At 41.6% G+C, this 23583-nt stretch overlaps 2 protein-coding genes and 1 long non-coding RNA gene across 6 annotated transcripts; 1 reads left to right on the top strand and 2 right to left on the bottom strand.

The window, feature by feature from the left end:
• Positions 1 to 7801: 7801 nt before the first annotated feature.
• LOC124670810 lies at positions 7802 to 11563 on the top strand. 4 transcript variants are annotated; one of them, XR_006992667.1, is made up of 5 exons: positions 7802 to 8633; positions 8761 to 8810; positions 8974 to 9058; positions 10130 to 10219; positions 11266 to 11563. It is a non-coding gene; the product is annotated as an uncharacterized LOC124670810 (long non-coding RNA). The 4 variants fall into 4 exon arrangements; XR_006992664.1 differs by having other exon boundaries at positions 8742 to 8810; XR_006992665.1 differs by having other exon boundaries at positions 7802 to 8651; positions 8742 to 8810.
• A 517-nt stretch (positions 11564 to 12080) lies between these two features.
• On the bottom strand, positions 12081 to 13071 carry LOC124672983 (peroxidase 2-like). The gene is made up of 3 exons (XM_047209127.1): positions 12817 to 13071; positions 12534 to 12710; positions 12081 to 12434 (listed from the first exon to the last, which is right to left on the bottom strand). Exons 1-3 carry the CDS (start codon positions 13015 to 13017, stop codon positions 12081 to 12083), a joined length of 732 nt encoding a protein of 243 aa, XP_047065083.1. The 5' UTR covers positions 13018 to 13071.
• A 4982-nt stretch (positions 13072 to 18053) lies between these two features.
• On the bottom strand, positions 18054 to 19641 carry LOC124670809 (peroxidase 70-like). The gene is made up of 3 exons (XM_047207283.1): positions 19438 to 19641; positions 18887 to 19078; positions 18054 to 18793 (listed from the first exon to the last, which is right to left on the bottom strand). The coding sequence occupies exons 1-3, from the start codon at positions 19633 to 19635 to the stop codon at positions 18227 to 18229; spliced, it is 957 nt and encodes a 318-aa protein (XP_047063239.1). The 5' UTR covers positions 19636 to 19641; the 3' UTR covers positions 18054 to 18226.
• Between the last annotated feature and the right edge of the window lie 3942 nt (positions 19642 to 23583).

Below are 23583 nucleotides of genomic sequence, written 5' to 3'. Positions count from 1 at the left end.
AGGTACTTATTGTACTTCAAAAAAAAAAAGTTATTGGACATGCTCTCTGGCGTCTCCATATCGGTGCACCTGGTTCAGCCCACTCTCCTAGGACGATCTAGCTCACAAAGCAGAGGCGACCGAGTCAGATCCAAATTGATGCGGCAGGGGAATTGAGCTACGATTCTGAGAAGACTCACCGGTAATGGGCAGCCGTCGAGAATGGATGGGAAGCTGCCACCAAGCACACGAACTAGATAGCGCCGCCGCTGGAGAAGATGAATGAGGACGGTAGTCGGACACGGGCGGCACATGCGGAAGTTTTTCTGGTTGTCGCGGGCGGGCAAATGAGTGGGATCCACTCAAAATGGCTATCTTACCTTCATTAAAACATTTCGCATGACAGCGTTAAGACCGGTTTATGAGCATTGTCGTGCCTTGGCTATTTTGTCCGTGAGAAGCATCACGTTCCAGCTATTATAGTGAAAGATGTCGCGTTTACACATTACTGATGAAGATGTCGTATAGGAGCTATTTTGCCCATCTATAGATGGATTTCTTTGGATATTTTCAAAAAAAATCAGTTTCGTACAGGTCTGTCACATCATAATTCATAAACAGCAGCTCAGTGATAGCTCCGATTGCTGAACATGGACTTTTATAGCCAAGAAGTAACACTGTAACAGACTTATATATGGGATGGGAACGCTTCATGCCTTTGCATGAGAGTCCCTTGCTTGTGATACAGATATAACAGCATGCCACTTTCTCAGCTTTCACAAGAGATTGTGATCCAAGAAAGGGCGCCTAGGCCTAGCTGGTACATCATGGATGGAGTATACATACTATATTGGCACATTGATGGCCTTATTAATCGATCTCAGTACAGACCATTTCTCAATTAGTTCACCTTCGAGCAGGTGAGCCTGACCTGCCCCTGCGATCCCGTCAACGGGCTGAGGTTGGCCATCTTCACCATGGCCGACGCGAAGGCGCTGCTGAAGGCTGCCGGGCTGCTTGCGAAGTTGTTGACAATGTTGTCGGCGGCGCCGCTGCCGCCGGCATAGAGCACCTGGTCGGAGTGCAGGAGGCCCTTCTGGGACTTGAGGTTGGTGTAGTAGACGTTGTCGAAGGAGTACGGGGTCGTCGGGTCGAGCGGCGCCAGGCACTACTACATGGTAGGGATTTAGGGGCACTTTGCCCTGGGGCACTTTTCAAAGTGCCCCTAAATACCCCCTTTAGAGGCACTTTGGCCAAAATGCCTCTAATGCCCTACCTATTGGGGCAGTTTGGAGAAGTGCCCCAATTGGTATACATCTATTGGGGCAGTTTGGAGAAGTGCCCCAATTGGTATACACCTATTGGGGCAGTTTGGAGAAGTGCCCCAATTGGTATATACCTATTGAGGCAGTTTGGAGAAGTGCCCCAATTGGTATACACCTATTGAGGCAGTTTGGAGAAGTGCCCCTGTAGGTAGCTACTTTTTGAGGCACTTTGATAAGTGCCCCAATAGGTAGCAGGCTACTAACGCACTTTCACAAATGTCCAAATTTGTACCTATGTAGTTAGTCAAATTGAACTAAAATTTGAGAATTCTACTAAACAATGAACTCGCTGCGGAAACAACAAAAGCATACAACACCATATGCTAGAGAAAATTCCTTATTTGACACTACACTAAAACGTGGTTCCTTATTTGACACTGAATTTTTTTTTCTTCCCTATTTGACACTAGGTCTAAAATTTGTTCCTTATATGACACTACCGTCTACTCTGTTAGACTATTCCGTCAAAGTAGAAATTAGGTTGGTCAGTTTTTAGTTAGAGTGACCAAATTACCCCTGCTATACACATGAATACAGGCCTGAGACCGAATCATTGCAAAAACTCTCGCACACTCACGAATTCAGTGGAAAACGAACGAGAGAGACACACAGTTTTGTGTTGCATACAACATACAGCTTTTCACCTTGTATTCGCTTACAACTGAAAACAAACGGAAAATCAGCTAACAGAGTGAGTATGCCGGTCGTGCCATCCCACGTCCACTCGCATGTTGCTATAATACCGCTGCACGAACTGGTCTCGCGCCATCCCACGAAGCTCGTGCATCAACCTAACTAACTAGCAAGGTGCGGGCGGCAGCAAAGGCTCGTCTTTGGCGGGTAGCCAAGGTTGGGCTCGGCAAAGCGTCAGTCGGTGAGCTTAGCTGTAGGGTCTGACCATGATGTTGTAGTTTGGGCGTGGATGTGAGCTCGATTTTGGGCACGGCTGAAAGGTTGGGCCACATAGCGATCGCGGGCTCGATCTGAGGTGCGGCCATGTCCTCCGGTCAGCCAACGTCGTGGACTCGTGGGGAAAAAGTCCTCAACCTCAAATGTTGAGATTTACACACACACTGAGATGCGTGATTTGCCTGCGATACTACTGTCTGATAATGTATGTGGTAGCTGGTAAATGTCGATGAGTCGTTCTCGAAAAAAAAAATGTCTATGAGGTATGGAGATGCATTATAGAAATACAAAATTAGTGTACACCACTAAATGCAAAGTATACACTCAATACAACATACACAAAGGAGGTGCTGTGTACGCACTCAGATACAGAGCACTGTTGCTGGTAGCCTAAATAGGTTTTCCTTTTTTCCTGATATAAAGATATTTTGTCACGCAATGCATTAGGGGCATAGAAGTCTTTTCATGTGTCATCTAACACCGTTAGTCGTAAAAATGGACGGATTGTCATATAAGGAACAAATTTTAGAGCTAGTGTCAAATAGGGAAGGAAAAAAAAATCGGTGTCAAATAAGGAACCACATTTTAAGGTAGTGTCAAATAAGGAATTTTCTCCATATGCTAATAGAAGTGAATAGATATAACTTCAACAGACCATCACATAGAACTTTAAAGCCAACACTAGCAAATGCAAACACATCAAAATCCAAACTAATTGATAATCTAAACAAATCCGATGTACATACCTTCACCTAGCAATCTAGCCGGCTTCACGCCAGCTCGCCACGCACCTCTACATGTTCGGTTTGAACAACCAGTTGCAACCTCAAAATAGCTCCATCTCCGGAACCACCACCACAGTAGGACTCAATAGCTCACCGTGATCACGACGGAATAGACAACACGACGGCATCGGAAGGGTCCTTCGATTACCAAGACTTCTTGGTCTGGTCCTCTTGGCCTCTTTCTCCTTGGCCTTCTTCTTCCTTGGTTATCAAATCACAAATCCTCGGTGAGGTATCTGCACAGCGTTTAAGTTACTTGAACTTCTACTTGTCCCTTAAATCAAGAAATAATTTTAGAATAATCATCCCATGCAAGAAAATTATACTCCCAGCAACCCAAAATGGGACTAGATATCCCCATGCAAGAAAGAAAATGACCGTCATCACTCTGCTAAACAATATATACAGATAGTACATACAAGCTCAGTTGAGCTCCTTGAGATCAACTTTGCTAGGTGTGATTTTTCTAACTCACATGACATAGTGGCAGAAACTTTGCTAGGTGTAATTTTTCTAACTCACATGACATACTGGCATATGCAAGTCAGTGAAACATACTGGCACATGAGTACTGATCAACTAACAAGGTGATATTGTACTAGACGAACAAGCGAGCTTCGCCTCTCCGCCTTAATAGCGTTGTCTCACATCGTGACCGTTGCGACACATTCACGGGTTGACACAGTTAGTCGTAATTCAGTTTGGCTTTAATTATGAAAAAAAGCGTTTCTCTTGGTTGGAAAAAAGGGTAATTATATCCATGAATAGTAATAATGTGAGATATAAAATGAAAAGAAAAATAGAATAGTATAAGAACATGTAGTTCAAAACATCTTCAAATAATATAGTCTATCTTGGATAGTACACTACTAGGAAAAGCTTTATTAGTGACGCACCACTTTTGGCTATTAGTGGCGCACAGTGCGCTACTACTATCACGCCACTGCTATGTGTTAGCAGTGGCGCACCACTAGTGCACCATTGGTATGTCACGTGCGAGTGGCGCACCACTGATAACCAGCTCAATGCGCCACCGCTACGCACGTAAGTGCGCCACTAGGACACAAGTGATGTGCTCCACTGCCTAATAAATGATTGGACATGAATGGACCACGTGGACCTGGGTGGCAGGTGCTAGATCTGATATTTTTTGTTTTTGAAATGGCTAGATCTGAATCTTGACACGTCCAAAAAAACAACTTTTATTTATTATATTATAACAAATCAGAGGTATTACATGCCAGTTCAAACAAAAAGAACTATTACAGGACCCAAATAAAAATATAAAAGCAAAATTCCTAAATTTTGCATCTAGGACCCCAAAACAAATTGCAAAAGCAATCAAATCTTGCTCGTGGAGGAGCTCCTGGTCGCAGACGCAGCCGAGTGCGGTGGCAGCGTCCATGGCGAGCGCGACCATGAGCTGCACGCACTGGTCCCGCTCCTTGTCGCGCGGGTGGAAGACGGCGCTCCTGGTCGCGCGGGTGGTAGGCGGTGACGAGCGCGAGGAGGCGGCGGAGCGATCCGGTCGATCTGGACCTTGTCTGGCTGAGCACCAGCATGACATCCACCACGTGGCGGCTGGCGGCGATTAGATCCCCGAGCAATGCGAGACGCTTCAGATGCTCTAGGGTTTGCTATTGGATCCACTAAGTAAAGAGTAGTTGGTTCCTAAATAGGATGGTTCATAAATATCTAACTAATAATAGTAGGATTTAGTGGGTATGAGCATGTAAGGTCCAGTACTAGACATGGTTACTATTAGGATCAAGGAAAAAAATAGCGCGCTATAACAAAATAGCGTGGGTCTAAAAATACGCTATTAACATGCTATAGCGTGCTATTAACGCGAATAGCGCGCTATAGCGCCGAAATAGCGTAGCGTCGGCTCTCCAGATATGCTATAGCGTGCTATTAGCGTTGGAATAGCACGCTATTTTTTTCCATGATTAGGATGGATCACAGTGGTTTGATACTAAGCATGGATGGTTAATGATGATGACTTTGAGAATATGAATTAGGGTTTACACTTAATTGACCCTATTTAATCATCTGGGTTTTATTAGGATGAGTACATGAAATACCAACTTATTAGTAATATGGCTTCTACTATTTTATGAGAACAAGAATATTTATTTAGTTGCTAATTATAGATCTATGAGTGAATGTTAAGTTCATATGATCACATTTCACAATTCCTAGGGTTTTAGAGTTTCACATAAAATGATGGAGTTAGGGTTTTATTCCTAATAGAATTAGGGTTGCATTTGGAATTATGGAATTAGGATTTCCAATTTGTCATATAATAAATTGATGAGCAAATTGAATTCAGTAAATCCTAAGTTCAAGTTATTATTGAGTCAGGCATTTATATTATTTTTTTATCATTTAAAATAAATGATAAATAAGGTAAATGCAATTTAGGGTTTTAAATAGTAGTTGAAATAAGGGTATATCTTTTAATTCTTTTCTAGGTTTTGAAATTATATGTGGAAGTAATGATCAATTAGGGTTTTCATATGATTAAACATAACCACAAAGAAACAATTGTTGTATTATATGAAATTTTAATACAAAGCAATATTTACTTTCTTGATGTGAAAAATAGAAACAAGAAAATTATATTTTTAGTATTTAGGTCTTAATAGTTTAAGATTTAAAATTGGTATTCTAAAATTTAGAGGAAAATTCATATTATTGTTCTTTTGATTTTAAAGTATTTGTTTTCTATTATTTTTATTATAGAGTTCATTTTCTGATACTCACTTTTATATATTGGTTGTGTTTTTTTAAACAACTTAAATGTTTAAAAGGTTTTTCCTAAAAAAAAATAGACTGTTGGGCTGGCCCAATGGCCTGGCAACCAGGCCCGGCCCAACCTGGTCCGACCGAGTCGGTCCGGCTCGGTCGGGGCGAGTCTCGTCGCCCTCTCCTCCTTTCGTTCTCACGCACGCGCCGCCATGGCCTGGCCGCACCGCCGCTCTCCATGGCCTGGCCGCGCCGCCGCTCTCTCCTGGCCGCCTCCGGCCCTCTACAGCGCCGGCGAGATGGGGCTTTCATCCGCCTCGATGAGCTCTGTATCCTTCCCCAACTCGATTTGGTTTTCCAGCTCTACCTCGTCCGGCCCCAAACCTAGAAACCCTAGCGGTCGCTGGTCGGTTTGGCCATCGCCGGCCAACCCCCGCGCCGCCGCTGGTCGCTGCTGCTGCCTGGGCGGCAAGGAGAACCAGGCCTTACCAGGTTCTTGATGCCACCCATGTATTTGTTTTAAATCTTGGTGATAAGTCACTCCTGTAATGCATCCTTCTCGAACCTTGATTATAGTATGATACTTGCTTTTAGTATAGTGATAGCTGGCCATTGGTTGTGGTGGCGAACAATGTTGGCTTTCTGGTGGCAGCAACGGGTGCATTTCGATGGCAGTGTTTAAATAATTAATGTGGGGGCTTCCTGATTATGTTAATTAGGCCATGTGTGCTCTGTTGGTAATATTTTTAGTAGTGCTGCTCACATACTGGTTTTTAAACTTCACTTTATGGTATTCGAAATATAAATAGTGATCATGAAGATATCAATAGCAAATGTATCAAGGAAACTTAGTTTATATACTTTAGTTTATAATATATTTTGGAGCATTTGTGGGGGTGAGTAGTACCTGACTGTTAATGCTTGATTGTCCTTACTATGCAGATGCCTATGGTCGATGATACTTTGTGTTTTGGTTGCAGCTTAGTGTTGGGTTTGCTTTGGCACAGAGTGCTTCCAAGTCAACTCCTATGTTTGATGATCTAAGGTGAGCCCTGTCAATCATTCCATTGTTGAATCTATGCAGTCAAAACAAGACCTTTCATATGTTAGTTAATTCTTGCTTTCCATTTTATATTTATATAGTTTGTAACTTCATCTATACAGGTGGAAAATTTCAGACGTGCAAGTGTGCAGCTATAAGAATAAAGTAGAACCAATGTTTTATTCTTGCTAACCTGGCTGACGCTATTACCTGTTTGGTTGCTTGGCTTGGTGGATTTTTATGCCCCATTTCCTGTTAGCTTCCTTAATTCCTAAATGTTTCCATAGTTCAAAGTTAGGAATAAACATTGACGCTTGGCCTATGTTACTGCCCTATGCTATAATTTCTATTAGATTTGTATCTTCTCTAATGCCATGTTTCTGCAGTTCCGTCTGCGGTTAAGCCCCGCTATTGCTCCATGGTAATCCTAAAGTAAATCTACATGTGGTAGTTTAGATTCTACGACAAACAATCCTCTGTTTTCTGTTTGGACGCAGGTTCTTAGCTGGTTGCCATTTGCTGTGAGGTGTGCATCCAGTCCTCTACATAGCAGTCATGGCCAAGAAAATATATCATACTTTGATGGACCTTTGTTTTGTAGTAACTACTAACAAACTCAGACACTGCTTAATAAACTTAGTCTGCATGGTCATAATTTACATTAGAGGTTCAGAGTTTCATGAACAGGAAGGTCTGAACGGTCCCCAATAACAAGAAGGGGTTATTGAAATACCTATTGCAAAGGATGAACCTGACAGGCTTGTGTTAGTTCAATTTGCGCAACGGAGTAGGGAGTAGTGGTCCTGTAGGTGTGTGGTGGATATGTGCGTGGCTTGATACACATTGTAATCACCCTGTAACTATCTCTCTGTTCGAACCTTAATGGAAAGAAGCTAAAAAACGCAAGAAGTTGCAGTAACTTCAAGATCAGTTTGTGTTCTGAGTGAATTGGAAGGGGCTCCTTATGTCTATATGTATGTAACTAAGCTACCACGTTTTAGTTCTGTCTATTTTGCTACCAGTGCCTTCTTGATGAATCTGATAAATAAACAATGTATAAGTTATATCCTATCAGCTTTTCCCAACCAACCTGGTGTACAAGAAATTGCATCATCGTGTTGTCTTATTTTAGTTCTCATGAACACTAAATGTACATGTGAGATCTCTACGTGTTAATACATTGCATCTCGGAAGGTAAGGCTTATGATTTCGGAATGTCTTGCTTATGTCTCGCTTCAGCTTCTGGCTTTTGTGCCTGAGGCACAGTGGGTCATCTGAAAAATTTAGAGGGATAAGAAATAAGCATCATAATTAATGTGTGTATAAGGCAAGAAAAATCACCAAAAATATAGATTCAAGCACGAAAATAAATTAATTGTTAAATTACCATCCTATATGTTAGCATCCATTGGCATATTAATACGCTTTCGTTTGCACTGATTTAGGCGTTTCTTGCTTTGGAAGCCCATGGTTACATTTCATGTATTGATTCTGCCATTTGCGCGATAGCGCAACGGGTCATCTAGTATAAGAATGTGTAGGGCAGGTGCTAAAATATTATAGGAAGCATAGTTTCATAAACAATGCTTTATGTGGTCTCATTAGAAATCTTTCTAAAGATGTTTATGTTCTTCCAAGTCTGACTTGGCTCTCCCTAACCCCTTCTCTACCTCTTTTGTTTATTCTAGGATTACCTTACTGATCAAGGAATGCTAGCAGGATTCTTAGTGTTCAATGCACCATTGGATGCTTGTATCGGGTCCTCCTGCCTTTGTCAGTTTTTCTTATCTTGCAAGGTCATAGAAAGATGCGAATCTACTGTCTTGATTTTTCTGGTACCTGAAGGTGTATACTGAACTGAGTGTTGCATGTCAGTGGAGTAGTTACACCTGGTTTCTTATGTGTGAGTTATTCGATCCCTAACCCCTTCTCTATCTCTTTTGTTTATTCTAGGATTACCATATTGATCAAGGAATGCTGGATGGATTCTTAGTGTGCAACACCATGAGATGTTTGTCTCAGGTCAAGGTCTTTTGAGTGTTAAGATGCGACTTTGACTTTAATGTATCCTTTCTTAACTGCTATGTAATATAAGGATGTTTCTTGATTGCGATAGATTATTATTTTGATATGTACTTGTTCCGATACCACTGAAGCAATACCTTATGACACTTGTGTTGTACAGAAAAATTGTTTGAAAGGGTTGATGATGAGTTCTGGTAGAAGCATTGTCCTGGTCTTTCAATAACTGGAAATGCATCGACAAGCATGTGAGTTATCCTACTCTATTTTTTTGGCTTGCTGAAAAGGGAGCCAGTTATTTTTTTATATATCGCTTCCTCTTAGATCCTGGAATAAATTAACTCTCTTATGTTCATTACTTCTACCATACATTTTGCCGAGAAACTTATTGATAGCTTAAAAATGGCAAGAAAATTTGTTCTCTGTTCTACATTTTACTTAACAGTGATAATAATCATGTTAATGCCTCGTGAACCATACATTGAATTCAGTTTCACCCTATCAAAATATGTAGCGCAATTGTTTTAGTTGCTACGAACTCTGAATCTAGAGGTGACATACTGACCATTGTGTTTTTATTCTCTTTTTTTCTTAAAGGGTGTCGGTAATGTGAGAATTTGTTGTTGAACTATAGATTGGAGTGCCTCCTTAATTCAGATCTTTTATGTAGTTGTAGAATCTCGTGTGAGTTATTGTCAGACAAGTTGACACCACTGAATCTTGCGAATCAGAGACATTGTCATACTCCTCACCTGAAATCAACTGTTTTGCTCATTTATGTTGGTCCTTAGACATGTATCAACTAGCTGATGCATGGTATGCGTAATGCGCTTGTTTGGATTTTTCCCCCTGTATATGCTGGTGCGGATATATTTTAAATCATAAACTACGATGCATGCCTTTCTGCTACATTACTGAGTTTTGTATAGAAAAAATGTCAAATGTGCTCTGCTCTGAGCTTTGCAAGTTAGGTGCTTTGTGGTCATACTAAGAATTAACTAGGCAGGAGTAGTTCATGCTTCATGCAATATCATCGTCTCTTAAATTGGTTACCTATAGCTATGGACCCTTGCAGCTCTTGTTCTTAAGACCTTTTATATGTTCATGTAGCCGCTGCTGTCAAAGTTAAAAGTAGCGGCTGAGCCATTCGTAGTGCAAGATATCACTCTACATAAACCTCAAATGTTAAATAATCTGAATAATTGTTTGTGCACACATTAGACCAATAACAGCTTGTGTCAAATGATTATCTATATATTATTGGAATCATCCTTCAGTACTTGATATTAATTGGCACATTTATTCTTGACGTCCTACAGTTATGGTGATAGCTGGACTTGATATCTTGGGTACAAATAAGGTATTTGCTACATGCAGTTCTGTTGGCGCATCGCTTGTTGTTTCTGGAGGTAAAGATGACAGTGTGTCTTTGGTTGTTCCTGTGCATACAACCAACTGCGATTATTTATATTTTTGGAAGCATGTTAATTAGGCCGTGCTTTGCCTTTCTTTGGGAAATATGGGAAAAGAAATTAATGTCTGAACAACAAAGCATGATAGGAAGAATATGCTGTGAGACTACATGTGCCTACTAATTCTACTTGTATATGTGTGAGATTTATAATTACCTGCTCTTTAGTAATATCTGAATATCTTTTTCTCTGGTCCATCTACTCTTTGCATGCTCATAGAGTTGAGATTATATCCCAGTGACTAATGTTCTTTGCATGCTCTTAGAGTTGAGATTATATCCTAGTGATTAATATGTTGTACTAATTCCATCAACAAAAAATTGGAATATGTGCATGATGGTGTGTTACAAACGTTGCTTGTGTTTAGTACAGCTGATCAAAGTTTGCTGCTAAAAAATCTTCTCAAAAAAGCATGACGTGATCAAACAACAATTTGAAATGGTATACCAGAAATGACTAGAACCTTCAGATTTCTAACTTATTTTCTGATTTTTATTGTAGATAGTTGACAATCTTTTAGGGGACTATAATTGGAGTATAATTGCTTCAGTTTCCTTCAGTTTTACTATTCTATCTTACTACCGTTTTGGTTATAGGTTAAACTGTCTCGGCAGATTTCATTGCATTACTGTAAAATCACTCGATGTTTTCATCTGTTGTGAATACAATGTCCGATATATAATTGCTCCTCTGCATTTCGATTGGAATATTAGTTGTTTGATTTGTTTTGTGGATCTACAGTTCTTGACAATGACATTTGCTTGAACAAAGACCTGGTTGTTTGGTCTCTCATTTTTCTCAGAGCAATATTCTACTATGTGAAGTGAAGTTGTAAATAAACTACTCTATGAAATCTGTTTTGACCAGTCACAATTTTTTTTTTGTAAAATATGTTCTTATAATATGCAAGTCATGTATTTGCCAATAAAAATTTGGATTTACTGTATTTTGAGTAAACTACTGATTTGTTGTTTCTTTTCTAGTTCAAATGTTCATCCTGTTGTGGTCGTGGCACATATTCCGGAAGCAATTCAGTTCGCTATAGGCCTTACCGATGGCATTGTTTATGTCATGATTGGAAGGTTGCAGTTTTTACTTCATGTTTTAGTTGAAAATCTGATATTTGGAATGTTGTGAAGTTACATGTATTAGGATTTGTTATGATGTGATATATAGAATTCTGGATTATGTATATGTATTACAGGGTGAATACTTTCCTGGTACATTTGTACATTTGGATTATGTGCATACATTGTTGTTTATATTTGCCTTTATTGTTAATTTGTTATATTGAAGAATTTTCCTATATTTGCCTCTAATTGTGTTTTGGGGCAATTCTTAAAGTTGTCTCTGATTGTGTTTTGGGGCATATCTCAAAGTGCCCCTAAAAGCTTTTTTGGGCAGTTCTGAAACTGGCCCTAAAGACCTTTTGAGGCAAATCTCAAACTGCCCCTAAAAACCTTTAGAGGCAAATCTCAAAGTGCCCCTAAAAACCTTTAGAGGCAAATCTCAAACTGCCCCTAAAAACCTTTAGAGGCAAATCTCAAAGTGCCCCTAAAAACTTTTAGAGCCAAATCTCAAAGTGCCCCTAAAAACCTTTAGAGGCCAAATTCAAACTGCCCCTAAAAACCTTTAGAGGCAAATCTCAAACTGCCCCTAAAAACCTTTAGAGGCAAATCTCAAACTGCCCCTAAATGTATTTGAGGCATTTCATTCAAAGTGCCCCTATTTCAATTAGGGACACAAGCATCCGGGGCACTTTTCATAGTGCCCCTAAAAGTAATTAGGGGCACTTTGGCTACCTATTGGGGCACTTTGAAGTGCCCCTAAACATAGACCGTACAGTAGTGAGGTTGTTGTCGCCTGAGCCGGTCGCCCGCGGGCAGTTGGCCTTGAGCGAGGTGGCGAGGCCGGAGTTGATGTTGGTCTCGTTGTAGAGCCTGTCCCTGAAGTTCTGGCACTGCGCCTGGCCGATGGTGTGCGCGCCGGAGAGGGCCACGATGTCGGTGAGGGAGAAGCCCTTGGGGCCGAAGGCGTCGGTGAGGTTGACGATGTCTGAGGATGGAGCGGGCAGGGCGCTGTTGGCCAGGGCCTCGTTTGCAGTGGTGGAGTCCCTCCTCCCTAGACCGACCGTCCACGTCGGTCCTCCCAACTGCACCAAGATAATAAGAAATCCATTTGGGATTAGTGGATCAAGCACACCAGCTAGAGTCACCAAGGGGGGAAATGTAAGGTGATGGTGAGATCTTACGGCAACCACGGAGTCCCGGGCGGCGACGGAGAGGATGTCGGCGCAGGAGACGGTCTGCTTGCAGAGGGTCTCCAGCTTCGCCTTGATGCTGTCGATGACCTCGAAGCCTCGAAGCGATTTGACGTTGGGGAAAGCATTCTGCTCGTTGCCGGACAGGAGAACGGACGCGTCACAACCCTATATGGAAACATGACGTAATAATTGTTAACCCTGATATATACCCATTTGGGAAGGGAAGTAAAACCGAAAGAGAAACGCACATATATATGCGTGAAAAGCTTACTTGAACAAAGCAGTCATGGAAGTGCAGCCGGAGCAGTGACGCCCCCATGCGGTTCTCCTTGTTCACGGCGGCCGTCACGGCGTCCTTGATGGTGGACAGAGCCTTGGGGCACGACGAGTCGTAGAACGTCGTCGACAGCTGCGCCGACGCGGCCGCGGCAAGGCACAAGAGCAACACAAGTGATAGAGACGAAGAGGCCATGGCTATCTAGCTAGCTGCTGCAAATGCAATTACTGAGAAGCACTGGATTGCGATATCGAGACACTTGTGCTGGATGCAATGCCAATACCCTGCATTCCATGCACATATATATAGCCTCTGGGCTCTGGCAAGCTTGGCCTTTTTTCTTAAAAGTTAATAGTAAGCTTGGCCATTTCTGGCACATGGCAGTTGTGACTCGTGGGCATCTGCCGACGTACTGCCGTTGGCGCGCGTGCGTGCCGCGCACAAAATTTGCCATCTTTTGAGGGAGGCCGTTATGCTGCAGCCAATTGGTAGAGTGTATCGTGCATGCTTGGAGGGGAGGCACGCATAGTCAAATCAATAGTTGCAGAATAATACAAACGCCCATTCATCGACGGAAAACTCATGGTTGCTTCAACTTATCAGGCGATTAGCTTGGAGACGCCTGTTCAATTAGGGTCCCGGTCAATGAGAAGGTTGTGCAATTTTTCCTGCTATATGCACATGGGCGTATATGATTGATCGACGAACGCGAAATTCGGCGGTTTCTGGCTACATATGAGCCTCAAATTGAGCGCGAAACGAAACCATGGTTCTTCGTGCAACTACGTGGCCTCAAATTGGGGAGTACTTTAGTCTATGTTATTCCACTATCGGCTGATCATGGGCTGCGATTTTTGGTGATGGTTGCAGCAAGTGGTTGCCGTGCAACATCTCCATCTCGTACATGATCATCATTCAGATTTGAATGGGATAAGGCCATAAGGGTTGAGGAACTATGAACCCAAGATATTTTGAGTCAAAAAGTAAGCATAGAACGATGCACGCGAGCGAAGGAAAATAAATAGTTCTTTCCACTACACACTGCACATAGGCGTGGAGCCTAGGTGGATTCAGAAGACAAAAATAACCTAACGGCAGGTCCGGGTATATTGCATGGCAGCCATGCATGCAGGATTGCTCTTGGCTCGAAACTCTGTACATGGGCTATTGGTACTGTAGCTGATTTCATTGATGGAATGATCACGACATGCATCCGTGACGCAAGTGGAGAACGAACTGGGGAGAGTGCTAGTCTGCAGATTGGGATGTTGCATGTGTATAGCCATGTTTTGTTGACTTGCTTCTCTTTTATTTTCTTGACCTTTGACTGGATGTTCGAGGTTCCCTCCTAGCTACGTACGTGCATCTTATGGGCAAAATTTGTTTGGCCTCCTGCATTCACTATATATTTTGTGATATATCACACAGAAAAAAATGACCCCAATATCCCGCACAAAGATGTTGGGATTAACTAGCATACTAGTCTGCACAATTACCAGAGCATCATATTAAATTTTCTATTATTTACTATGAAATGACTCTTAAAGTATGATGTAATATACTTCTCCTATTTTGAACATATTTTTGTCAATTACGTAATTATTAGTAACAGAGACCAAATAGAAGGTAATAATAATATAGAAGTATAATAATAATAATGCAAACGTATAAATTTGGCCATTAATGGTGAAGAAAACTCACAAATACATGCATTTTCTCTTACATATGTTCGTTGCATATCCTTTTCAACATACTTATAATGCCGACATGGCGTTGGTCATTCACTCGTTTTGTCTAGACCAAATGATTTATATTTACATCTCTTGAGACAAATATTCACTCAGTTTTTCACAATGAAAACGATCTATTATTCTTTGGCAAAGAATATTAACCGTAGTTGGTAGGAGTACACAATTAAGGTATTAATATTAACATTTACTTAAAAAATATTAACCTATGCATTGCTACAAACCAAACACTCATGTTTCATGTTGGTCATGCTTTAGCGATATAGAATATGAATAATACAGCTCCTATTTCACTTATTTTTTCACACTGAAAACCATCTATTATTCTTTGGCAAAGAATATTAACCATAGTTGGTGGGACTACACATAAAGTGTTATTGAATGGTCAGATAAAACTTTGGCAAAGAAAAGAATGCACACCTCAGAGACTTGCACTCGTTAAAGTGGCTAATAGATAGTTTTGGTTTGTGACATGAAGATATGATGGTTGTATTCCAACATTTACTGAAAAATATTAACCTGTTATCTATAATAAATCAGAACCAAGTAATGGTATATATTGCATTATTTGATTGCTTAGCTATACCCCAACCAGCACATAAATTATTAAATGTGGTAAATAAGAAACTATGATTTTTTTTGTTTGATTTAAAAGTGCAATGTTAATTGGTTGAAGATTATTAAAATAATGTTATAATTTTGAAAATGAAATATCCTTCTGATGGAAATTATTTAAGGCTAGCAAAATATTGGATAATTTGTGGTATTCACATTTTACATGTTGCAATAATGAATGTAAAATTACCATAAGTTGCATAAAAACACAACTACAGTTAGTAGAGCGCTTTTATAAGACACATTAGTTTAGTTTATGATGCAAATATGTTAAATGATTGTGACTTGGGTCACGCCCAGTTTTAATCTTGATTCATTGTATTTGTATTTTACGATCAATCTCTTGATATATGATAAACAATAGATGCAGTTGTCCTTTTGGGTACTCCAGATAGTATATTTAATTCGTTGTTGCTTTTGTACATAGTTATATCTCTTGTTCATTTCGAGTGTAGCACGATACCTATTGGTTGCCATAAGAAAAATACTGATCAATAAATGATTTTCATTTGCTTCTCTTTATTTAGTAAATTTTATGGTGGTGGGGCATGTAGTATATGAATCTTTTCTTCCTTCTAATGGTAATTCGGCTCACTAATAATCTAGACACATTTAAATGGAAACTTACCGATTCAAGGGTTTTTACGGTAAGACATATGTACTCAAACTTAATGAATGGTCATACTAGGTTCTTACATAAATATCGATGGAAACTCAAAATACCGTTGAAGATAAGAATTTTTATGTGGGTCCTAAGTAACAAAATATTGTTAACAGAGGATAACCTGGCTGAAGGGAATTGGAATGGGTGTAAGAAGTGCTCCTTTGTTAATCAATGGAGAATGTAGAAAACTTGTTTCTCCCATGTCCTTTTGCTTGCATTATTTGGCGCATAGTTTATTTCTCTTATAATATACCCCCCCCCCCCCAACAAATATTACTAATATGTTTGATAATTGGTTAAATGAGGTGAACAAGAAAGACGCTTGGTGTTTCAGCTTTATGTTGATCAATATGGACGTTTTTGACAAACAAAATGCTACAAAATATTGCAGGTTATTTTTTGAGATGTCCATCAAACACAATTATGCATCTACGTACCTTCTCTAGGTGGATCAGCAGGACCCTCTTTCATTACTGGATGCAACAGGCAGCTGGCGGTTGCTCATGACTTCTTTTTTGAGTCTTCGTATTGGCAGCATATTAGTCGAATTCAAAATGGATAGCTTGTTACTTTTCATTTTTAGATGGTTGATACTTATCTCAACCTTAGTTGATCCATAAATGTAATATTTTGAATATTTCAACTACCGAAGAAAAGCCCGGACAAAACCACACGTGCAAGTTTCCCTTGCAATAAATGGAAAAGATTGCATGCATCACTTGATGCAGAGGCGAGGGATAAGCTTCCATTCCAAAAAAACATAAGAGCATTTGTTTTATCATGCTCTAAAAAATATGATATAATTATATTTTTTATATGAATATCCAAAAATGTCTCGACGTGAGGCAACAATATTTTTCCATAACCCAGATTGTCACATGGATCTAACTGCATAACAAATGATCAACAAATGGTAGAGACAACGAACTTTTGATGTCAAAGAGAGCACATATGTATAATAGGGATGAAAATCGAGCGGATACGGACGGAACCGAGCGTTCCCACTTTTTTTCTTTTTTTCCTGAAGAAGAAACATATTTAGAAACCCTGGAAACATATACCATCGAAAACAGATAGATCAAACAAAATGCCGACACAGAGCGGAAAGAGGATGATTGCCATAACCAAGGGACCCTTGGATCATGCAGAAAAACTCAAGCAGACAAAACTTGTTTAATTTCTAAGATTAAATTAAATCAAATATTATGATATATCATAATTACTATAATTATATGATAAGAAGCACATATATCGCAGATGGACCAAGGAAATTGTGGGACGGATCAAAATGTTGAAGCCTCCTTGAATGCAAGAACTAGGGAATATAGGAAGAATCAAACAGTTGAAGCCTGCTCAAATGCACGAACGGATTACGTGGTCGCCAATCACCAGATTCGGTATGCGTCAATTTTTGCACTTCTTTATTCTATAGTAGCCTTGTTAGATTGGGCAAGTAACAATAACCATAAAATAAAATAAAATTCGTCGCGCCCGGCACACCAAAAAAGGCCATTTAATTTATGTTATCGCGAAACAAGTTTCAATTATAAGAGTTATATGTATTCCTATATTTACTTATATAGCAGCAAAATAGCATGAGGGGAAGGTTGTTATTTTGTAACATCTGTGAATACAAGAATTAAGATAACTCTTACTATAATATTACAATATGAATTTATCATTAACATGAGGGGTTACTCATAAATGAAAATTGTGTAGCACGGGAGTTTATAGTGGCCGCACCAGGCGTGTTTGCCCAAGAATGTCTTAAAGTTCCTCCACCAAATTGTAATGCAGAATCATCCGAGAAATGAATGATTAAGCCAACATGGCAGTTAATACTTCAGCTTTCTGGAAGGATAAGAGGAGATGGCATGATCATCGAGATTATTTAGATCTTCTAGCATCATGTGCGCACATAATAGAATAACTGAGCAGCTTTAGAAAAGAAATAAAAAGAGAAAATGACCATTTCTAAGTCGGATCGTCATATAGCACTTGAAGATTCGTGCAAGGGTAAAATAAACGAAAATTGTTGATCCGCAATCAACAGTTGACCAAGAAAAAGTATTTCTACTTATAGAGACGTTATGCAGTTGGACATGCAAAGCAAAATCCTAGACTCCGCAATAAGTTGGAAGAAGTGAAGTGGAGTACATTTCAATTTCACGAGATACATGGATAGATAGCATACACGTCACTCTCATTTTCCACAGTTGATGAGGCTCCAATAGAGAGAAAGAAATCCACAGCTGAGATGACAATCCAGGAGACTAAGAAATTGGAGCACGCAATTATTGTACCAGTTGTTGTATCCCACAACTGGTGACACAGCCTTGGTCGCCGTTTGATCACTCCGAATTTTACGTAGAGCAGCTTAGTTCACCCTGGAGCAGCTGCGCCTGATCTGCCCCTGCGAGGCGGTGAGCGGGCTGATGTTCCCCATCTTCACCATGGCCACAGCGAAGTCCCTGTCGAACCGCGACGGCGTGGACGCGTATGTCCCGACCAGTGTGCGGGTGCGACGGCTACCGGCGCCGTTGAGCAGCACCTGGTCGGAGTGCAGGAGCCCCTTCTGGGACTGAAGGTTCCTGTAGTATGCGTTGTCGAACGAGGTGGGCGTTGTCGTGTCCAGCGCCGCCAGGTTGGCGTCGCCGGAGCCGGTCGGTCGGGGGCAGTTTCCCTTGAGCGACGCGGCGAAGGCTGTGTCGATGTTGGAATCGTTGTAGAGCCTGTCCCTGAAGTTCTTGCACTGTGACTGCCCGATCGTGTGCGCGCCGGAGAGGGCGACCAAGTCAGTCACGCCGAGCCCCTTGGCGGCGAAGTTGGAGATCAGGTCGGAGACGTTGAAGGATGGCGGTGGCAGGTCGCTGTTGGCGAGAGCCAGGCTCGCCGTCGTCGAGTCCCTCCTTCCCAGAGGAACGTTCCAGGAAGGGCCTCCCAACTGCAACAAAATACCTCAAAAGTTAATTCACTGGCTGTGCTAGTTAGTTAACTGATGACTGAGAACATGCAGGGCCATGACGGTGGAGCTTACCGCGACGACGGAGTCGCGAGCAGCGACGGCGAGAATGTCGGCGCAGGAGACGGTCTGCGGGCACAAGGCCTCGACCCGAGCCTTGATGTTGTCGATGACGCCCATGCCTCTGATCGACGCGTTGTTCGGGGCGGCACCCTGCTCACCGGTGAAGGTGGCCGTGTCGCTCAGCAGTACGGATGCGTCGCACCCCTGTTACAGTCACACACATACAGAATTACTACTTCTGTCGAGATAGACATAAATTGTTCCCGCAAAAGAATAAGATTCAGTACATTCTATTTTTGCAATTGGTGTGAACTGAATAATTTGAAAGTCAGAATAATTAGAATGGGCTTAAGTCTCGGACTGTCAACTTGTCGGTAGTTAGGTACACATGCATGTAGGTGTAGTAGTGTTCTATTCCATGATACCGTAACGACTCTAGCCGCAGTCTAAACTGATTGATCTAGGCGAAATCCTAATTTAAGTAGCAGCACTACAACATGCAGTAGAAACTACTTCAACAAAAAGAAAAGTTCAGAAAGTAAGAAACATGATGGGGCACTTGCTTGGACAAAGCAGTCGTGGAAGTGCAGCCGGAGCAGCGACGCCCCCATGCGGGCCTCGTTCCTCACGGCGGCGGTCACGACGCCCTTGATGGTGCCCAGCAACTTGGGGCATGACCTCGCGTAGAACTTAGGCGACAGCTGCGCCGAGGCTGACGCCGCTAGGCACAGGAGCAGCAATGCTGACAGAGACGAGGCCATTGCTACTATCAGTACTGCTTCAGTGTATATGCAAGACACTAATCCTGATCAGATTAGATCTCTGTGCTATGGCCTGCATTAGCATGAACTCCTTACGCCTGTATATATAGCTGCCACATTTCAAGCCATTGTTGAGACCGTGACGGTGCATTTTAGTAGCATGACAGGCGAAATTGCTTTTTTTTAGGCTTGATGCTGCATCTATTTTGGTTGGGGATATATATTATGGTTGGTATGGTATTCGTACTGCAAATTATGCAACGCACCAATGAACAATGGGGGAGCCGTTGGGTGTCAGGCTACTGAATCATCATGCCTCACCAAATGTTCACAATATAAGTTGGCATTGGCCGGGTTAATCAGTGGATGCCGCTGCAGACGACGCGGATATCGCAAGTAGTCCCACTCCATACCTGAAGAAACACAATCACACAAGATATTCTACAGCTCTCTTTCATCAGTGTGTTTTATTTTTGTTCTGAACGACAATGGAAATGGTGTCCAAACAAAAGAAAAGTTCAGTTCTTCCACCGAACACATGTGGTTGTTAACAGGTATAGTACGCCAGCCATGCAAAGTTTGTCTCGAGTGAGTTCGAACTCTGAGAAAGGTCAAGAACCTAATTTTGAGTGATTGAGATATGCAAGTGGAGACATAAATAACGGCGTACTGATCCGCATAGACGTATCATGCATGAGTTTATCCATCCTTCAGTTAATTAATACTCGAGATTTTGGTGGCCTGACTGCTATTGATCACTCATACGCCACTTCTTTTTTAAGCAAGGCAAAGGATTTTCTATTTTCATTAATAACGAAGATGGTTTCAGAAAAAAAAAATCTAGGACAAGCCCTATGACTTTGTAGTTAGCCTTCTCTCAAAGTATTACATTACTCAGAAACTTTGCTCCGGTAAGGCACCGAGCATTTGATTCATCCATAATTCTAGCGATGATCATGTTAGAATTAGAAGATGTGTCCAAGAAGACTCTAGCATTTCGCTCCTTCCAAACTTCCCAAGAGATGAGCATGGTTAAAGAGGCCACAACCTTTCTCTCCTTTGCTCTTTTGTGGAGCCAGGTTGGTCCATCAATCATTGATGGATGTTTCACTTACCCCAAAGCTCCGGATTCATGTTATGGATGCCAAACCAAGCAAGGATCTCCTTCCAAATTTTAATATAAAATGTACAATTGTAAAGAAGATGTGCGGCTGATTGTTGCTTGGTTGCAAAGGGGGCGACTTCAACAATTTGCAATTTGGCAACCCTCTTCGTTGAATTCTATCCACCGTCGAAATCCCATCTTCCATTACCAATTGACGCATTAAGGGAAGTAGAAGTGAGCCCTTCATGTTTCATCTTGTACGCCGACTTGGCAGAGTAATTACCATCATTTGTGAATTTCCAAATGATACTAGGATACTATAGGGGATCTCGTGATTAAGTTGAGTATTGGAGATAAACTCCCATAGCGTGACAAATCGTTGGGTATGCTCCATACCAAAGATGGTTTGAGTGTTAATTTGGTTGACCCAAAAAATTGTTCTCTAGAGCCTTCCGCACCAAGCATTTTTTTTCATTTAGACTTGGCGTAATTTTTTTGCGTGAAGTCCTTTGAGCAAATGCCATGAAGACAAGAGGAGTTCCAAATTTTTGGCTTTTCTCCATTCCCAACCTTAACCACCGTGCCTGGCGCAAAGAGCTCCCGATCATTATCATTGCAAGGATTTCCAAGCCCAACCCGTGTCTTTGTTTCATCGACCCATTTCCAAACACATCTTAGCCTTAGGGTGGCAATTGGAAAACTTGTCAAGGTGGAGGATACCAAGGCCACCAAGCTTAGTTGGGCGGCAGTTTTTTCCCAATTTACCTTGCATTTTCCTCCGATCACCCGCCAACAGGTCGGGTCTTAGGAGAGAAACAATCTTCTTCAAAACCTCTTCTCGAAGATCAACGGAAGTGATATGGTAGATTCATTGCAAAGTGAGTATGGCCCGAACCAACACATGGAGGCTGGCCATGTTCTAATTTTTCCAATTTCCGGAAACAAACTTCACGGCTATTTCATCCTAAAGATGTTAGAGGTCTACCCTTGTGAGCCGATAGACACCCAAAGGTAGACCCAATTAGCATATTGGGACGGTGGTTCTGATTGCTCGGAAGGGTTGGATGATACCATCAAGATCAACATCATCACAATGATTTAGGAGAACATCTGAGATGGAGGTTGAAAGGAGGGTCCAAACCCAATCGCAAAATCTGTGCAGGAAGCCACAATGAAATATGAGATCTATAAGATAGTCCCATCTAACTGAGTCGAAAGCTTTCTTTATATCTAGCTTGAAGAGTAGGCAAGGGGTTTTCGTCTGGTGGAATTTCCTTGCAAGGTTCTTCACATATATGTAATTATCATGGATGCTTCTCTTCTTGATAAAAGCACTTTGTGCATTTGAAATGAGGGAGTAATGTGGGGCGCAAGTCATGATGCCATCATCTTTGCAATGTATTTTGCAATGGGATGAATGATACTAATTGGCCTGAAGTCTGACACATCTTCGGCGCCATCCTTCTTGGGGATTTGGACTATGTTTGCGAGGTAGATCCAATACAAGTTTGTCACACGGAGGTTCTAGAAATCATTGATAACATGCATGACCTCCGGCTTGATGATATTCCAAGAAGCTTTGTATATGACACTCTTAGCCTCTTCTTTCGGAAATTTCCATCGAAACCGTAGCCCAGCAAATTCTCATCCATACACCCTGAGATAAATGTCACTGTGAGGTTTTAGTTAGGATACCTATGAAGATAGAGTGAATTTTTGCAGTGTTAACTGTTAACACAGCACCTGAAACACAAGCAAAGGTTTTTTCCCATTTTATCAATACAGGCAGTGTTAGATTTACAACTGAAATGTTTAGGCATACACTTTGGTACATAACAACGACTTGATATTTATTCTCAAAAAATACGACACTATATTTGTTCATATGTATAGTGCGCTGTCACACGTCATGTTCATTCAACTGGTAATGGTATTCAAGGGAGGGTTAGTGAACAGTCCTAGCATTTAACAAATTTTTGAGTTGATGCCAATCACGGCAGACTATCTCTAGCTGAAAAGAAAGATGACTCTCTATCATCACACAGCTGTCCGGCCCAGCCGCCCACACTTCTCAAATGTCATATCGGAACTGTTTGGAATTTTTTATTTGTCAGCTTCCAAGCGAAAACAGTGCAAAACAAATAATCCATCCGTTCAACAACAGCGACGCCGATCTCGCACCAAACATGCATGAATGGATGATGGATCCTGATCCGATCGTTTTCGGCTCTTGAAATTTCCACGGAGAGGACAGGAAGCAGCGACGAGCCGACGAACCGTCGACGACGACGACTGGTCGGATTGGCGTGGCACGAACAGGTCACACTTAGTCAAAATAGAATGATAAATCGACAGACATATGTGGAATGAGTGATCCTCTCTAGCAAGTGCGCTGCTTGTGACGACGCGCGCAGCAACAAAAAAGTTCCCCTCCATCGTGTACTGCTTGGCGCTGCATTGGATGGTTCCGGCAACTTGGTAGAATAACTAATCAGTTCTCTGGTAATGCTACTTGCCTACCTCCATTTTTTCTCAAAATTGAGCTGTACGTGAACTTCTGGTTGATTGGACAGCCGAAATACACGCGTGCCCGACTTTTCAGGCTCGAAACTACAGGATTTTCGTGATCCTGCAGCTGTTCCTGATCGTATTTGGATTGCCATTTGCAAAAATACCGGTAGTTCTTCCGATACAATGCCATTCAGCAGCTTCCAACTGAATTTTCCATGCGCGCGACAGCTACGGTGTCGTCGGGGCGCTCCCTTTTTCAACGAAGCGCAGAAGGCGGCGAGCTATGTCGATCTCCATTGATCCTTACTGCGAATGTGGCGGCCGGCACTGGT

This window comes from Lolium rigidum, chromosome 7 (assembly GCF_022539505.1).
Source record: "Lolium rigidum isolate FL_2022 chromosome 7, APGP_CSIRO_Lrig_0.1, whole genome shotgun sequence".
NCBI classification, from domain to species: Eukaryota; Viridiplantae; Streptophyta; class Magnoliopsida; order Poales; family Poaceae; genus Lolium; species Lolium rigidum.
Note: the sequence above shows the minus strand (reverse complement) of the source record. Positions and strands in the feature narration are given on the sequence as shown.

Excerpts from the sequence above, each read along its gene's own strand:
- LOC124670809 (XM_047207283.1), bottom strand. The coding sequence starts at position 19,635 with ATGGCCTCGTCTCTGTCAGCATTGCTGCTCCTGTGCCTAGCGGCGTCA. Across the intron at positions 19,079-19,437 it reads TCCACGACTGCTTTGTCCAA|GGGTGCGACGCATCCGTACT; the intron begins GCAAGTGCCCCA and ends TGACTGTAACAG. Across the intron at positions 18,794-18,886 it reads CTCGCGACTCCGTCGTCGCG|TTGGGAGGCCCTTCCTGGAA; the intron begins GTAAGCTCCACC and ends ATTTTGTTGCAG.
- LOC124672983 (XM_047209127.1), bottom strand. The coding sequence starts at position 13,017 with ATGGCCTCTTCGTCTCTATCACTTGTGTTGCTCTTGTGCCTTGCCGCG. Across the intron at positions 12,711-12,816 it reads TCCATGACTGCTTTGTTCAA|GGTTGTGACGCGTCCGTTCT; the intron begins GTAAGCTTTTCA and ends GTTTCCATATAG. Across the intron at positions 12,435-12,533 it reads CCCGGGACTCCGTGGTTGCC|TTGGGAGGACCGACGTGGAC; the intron begins GTAAGATCTCAC and ends ATCTTGGTGCAG.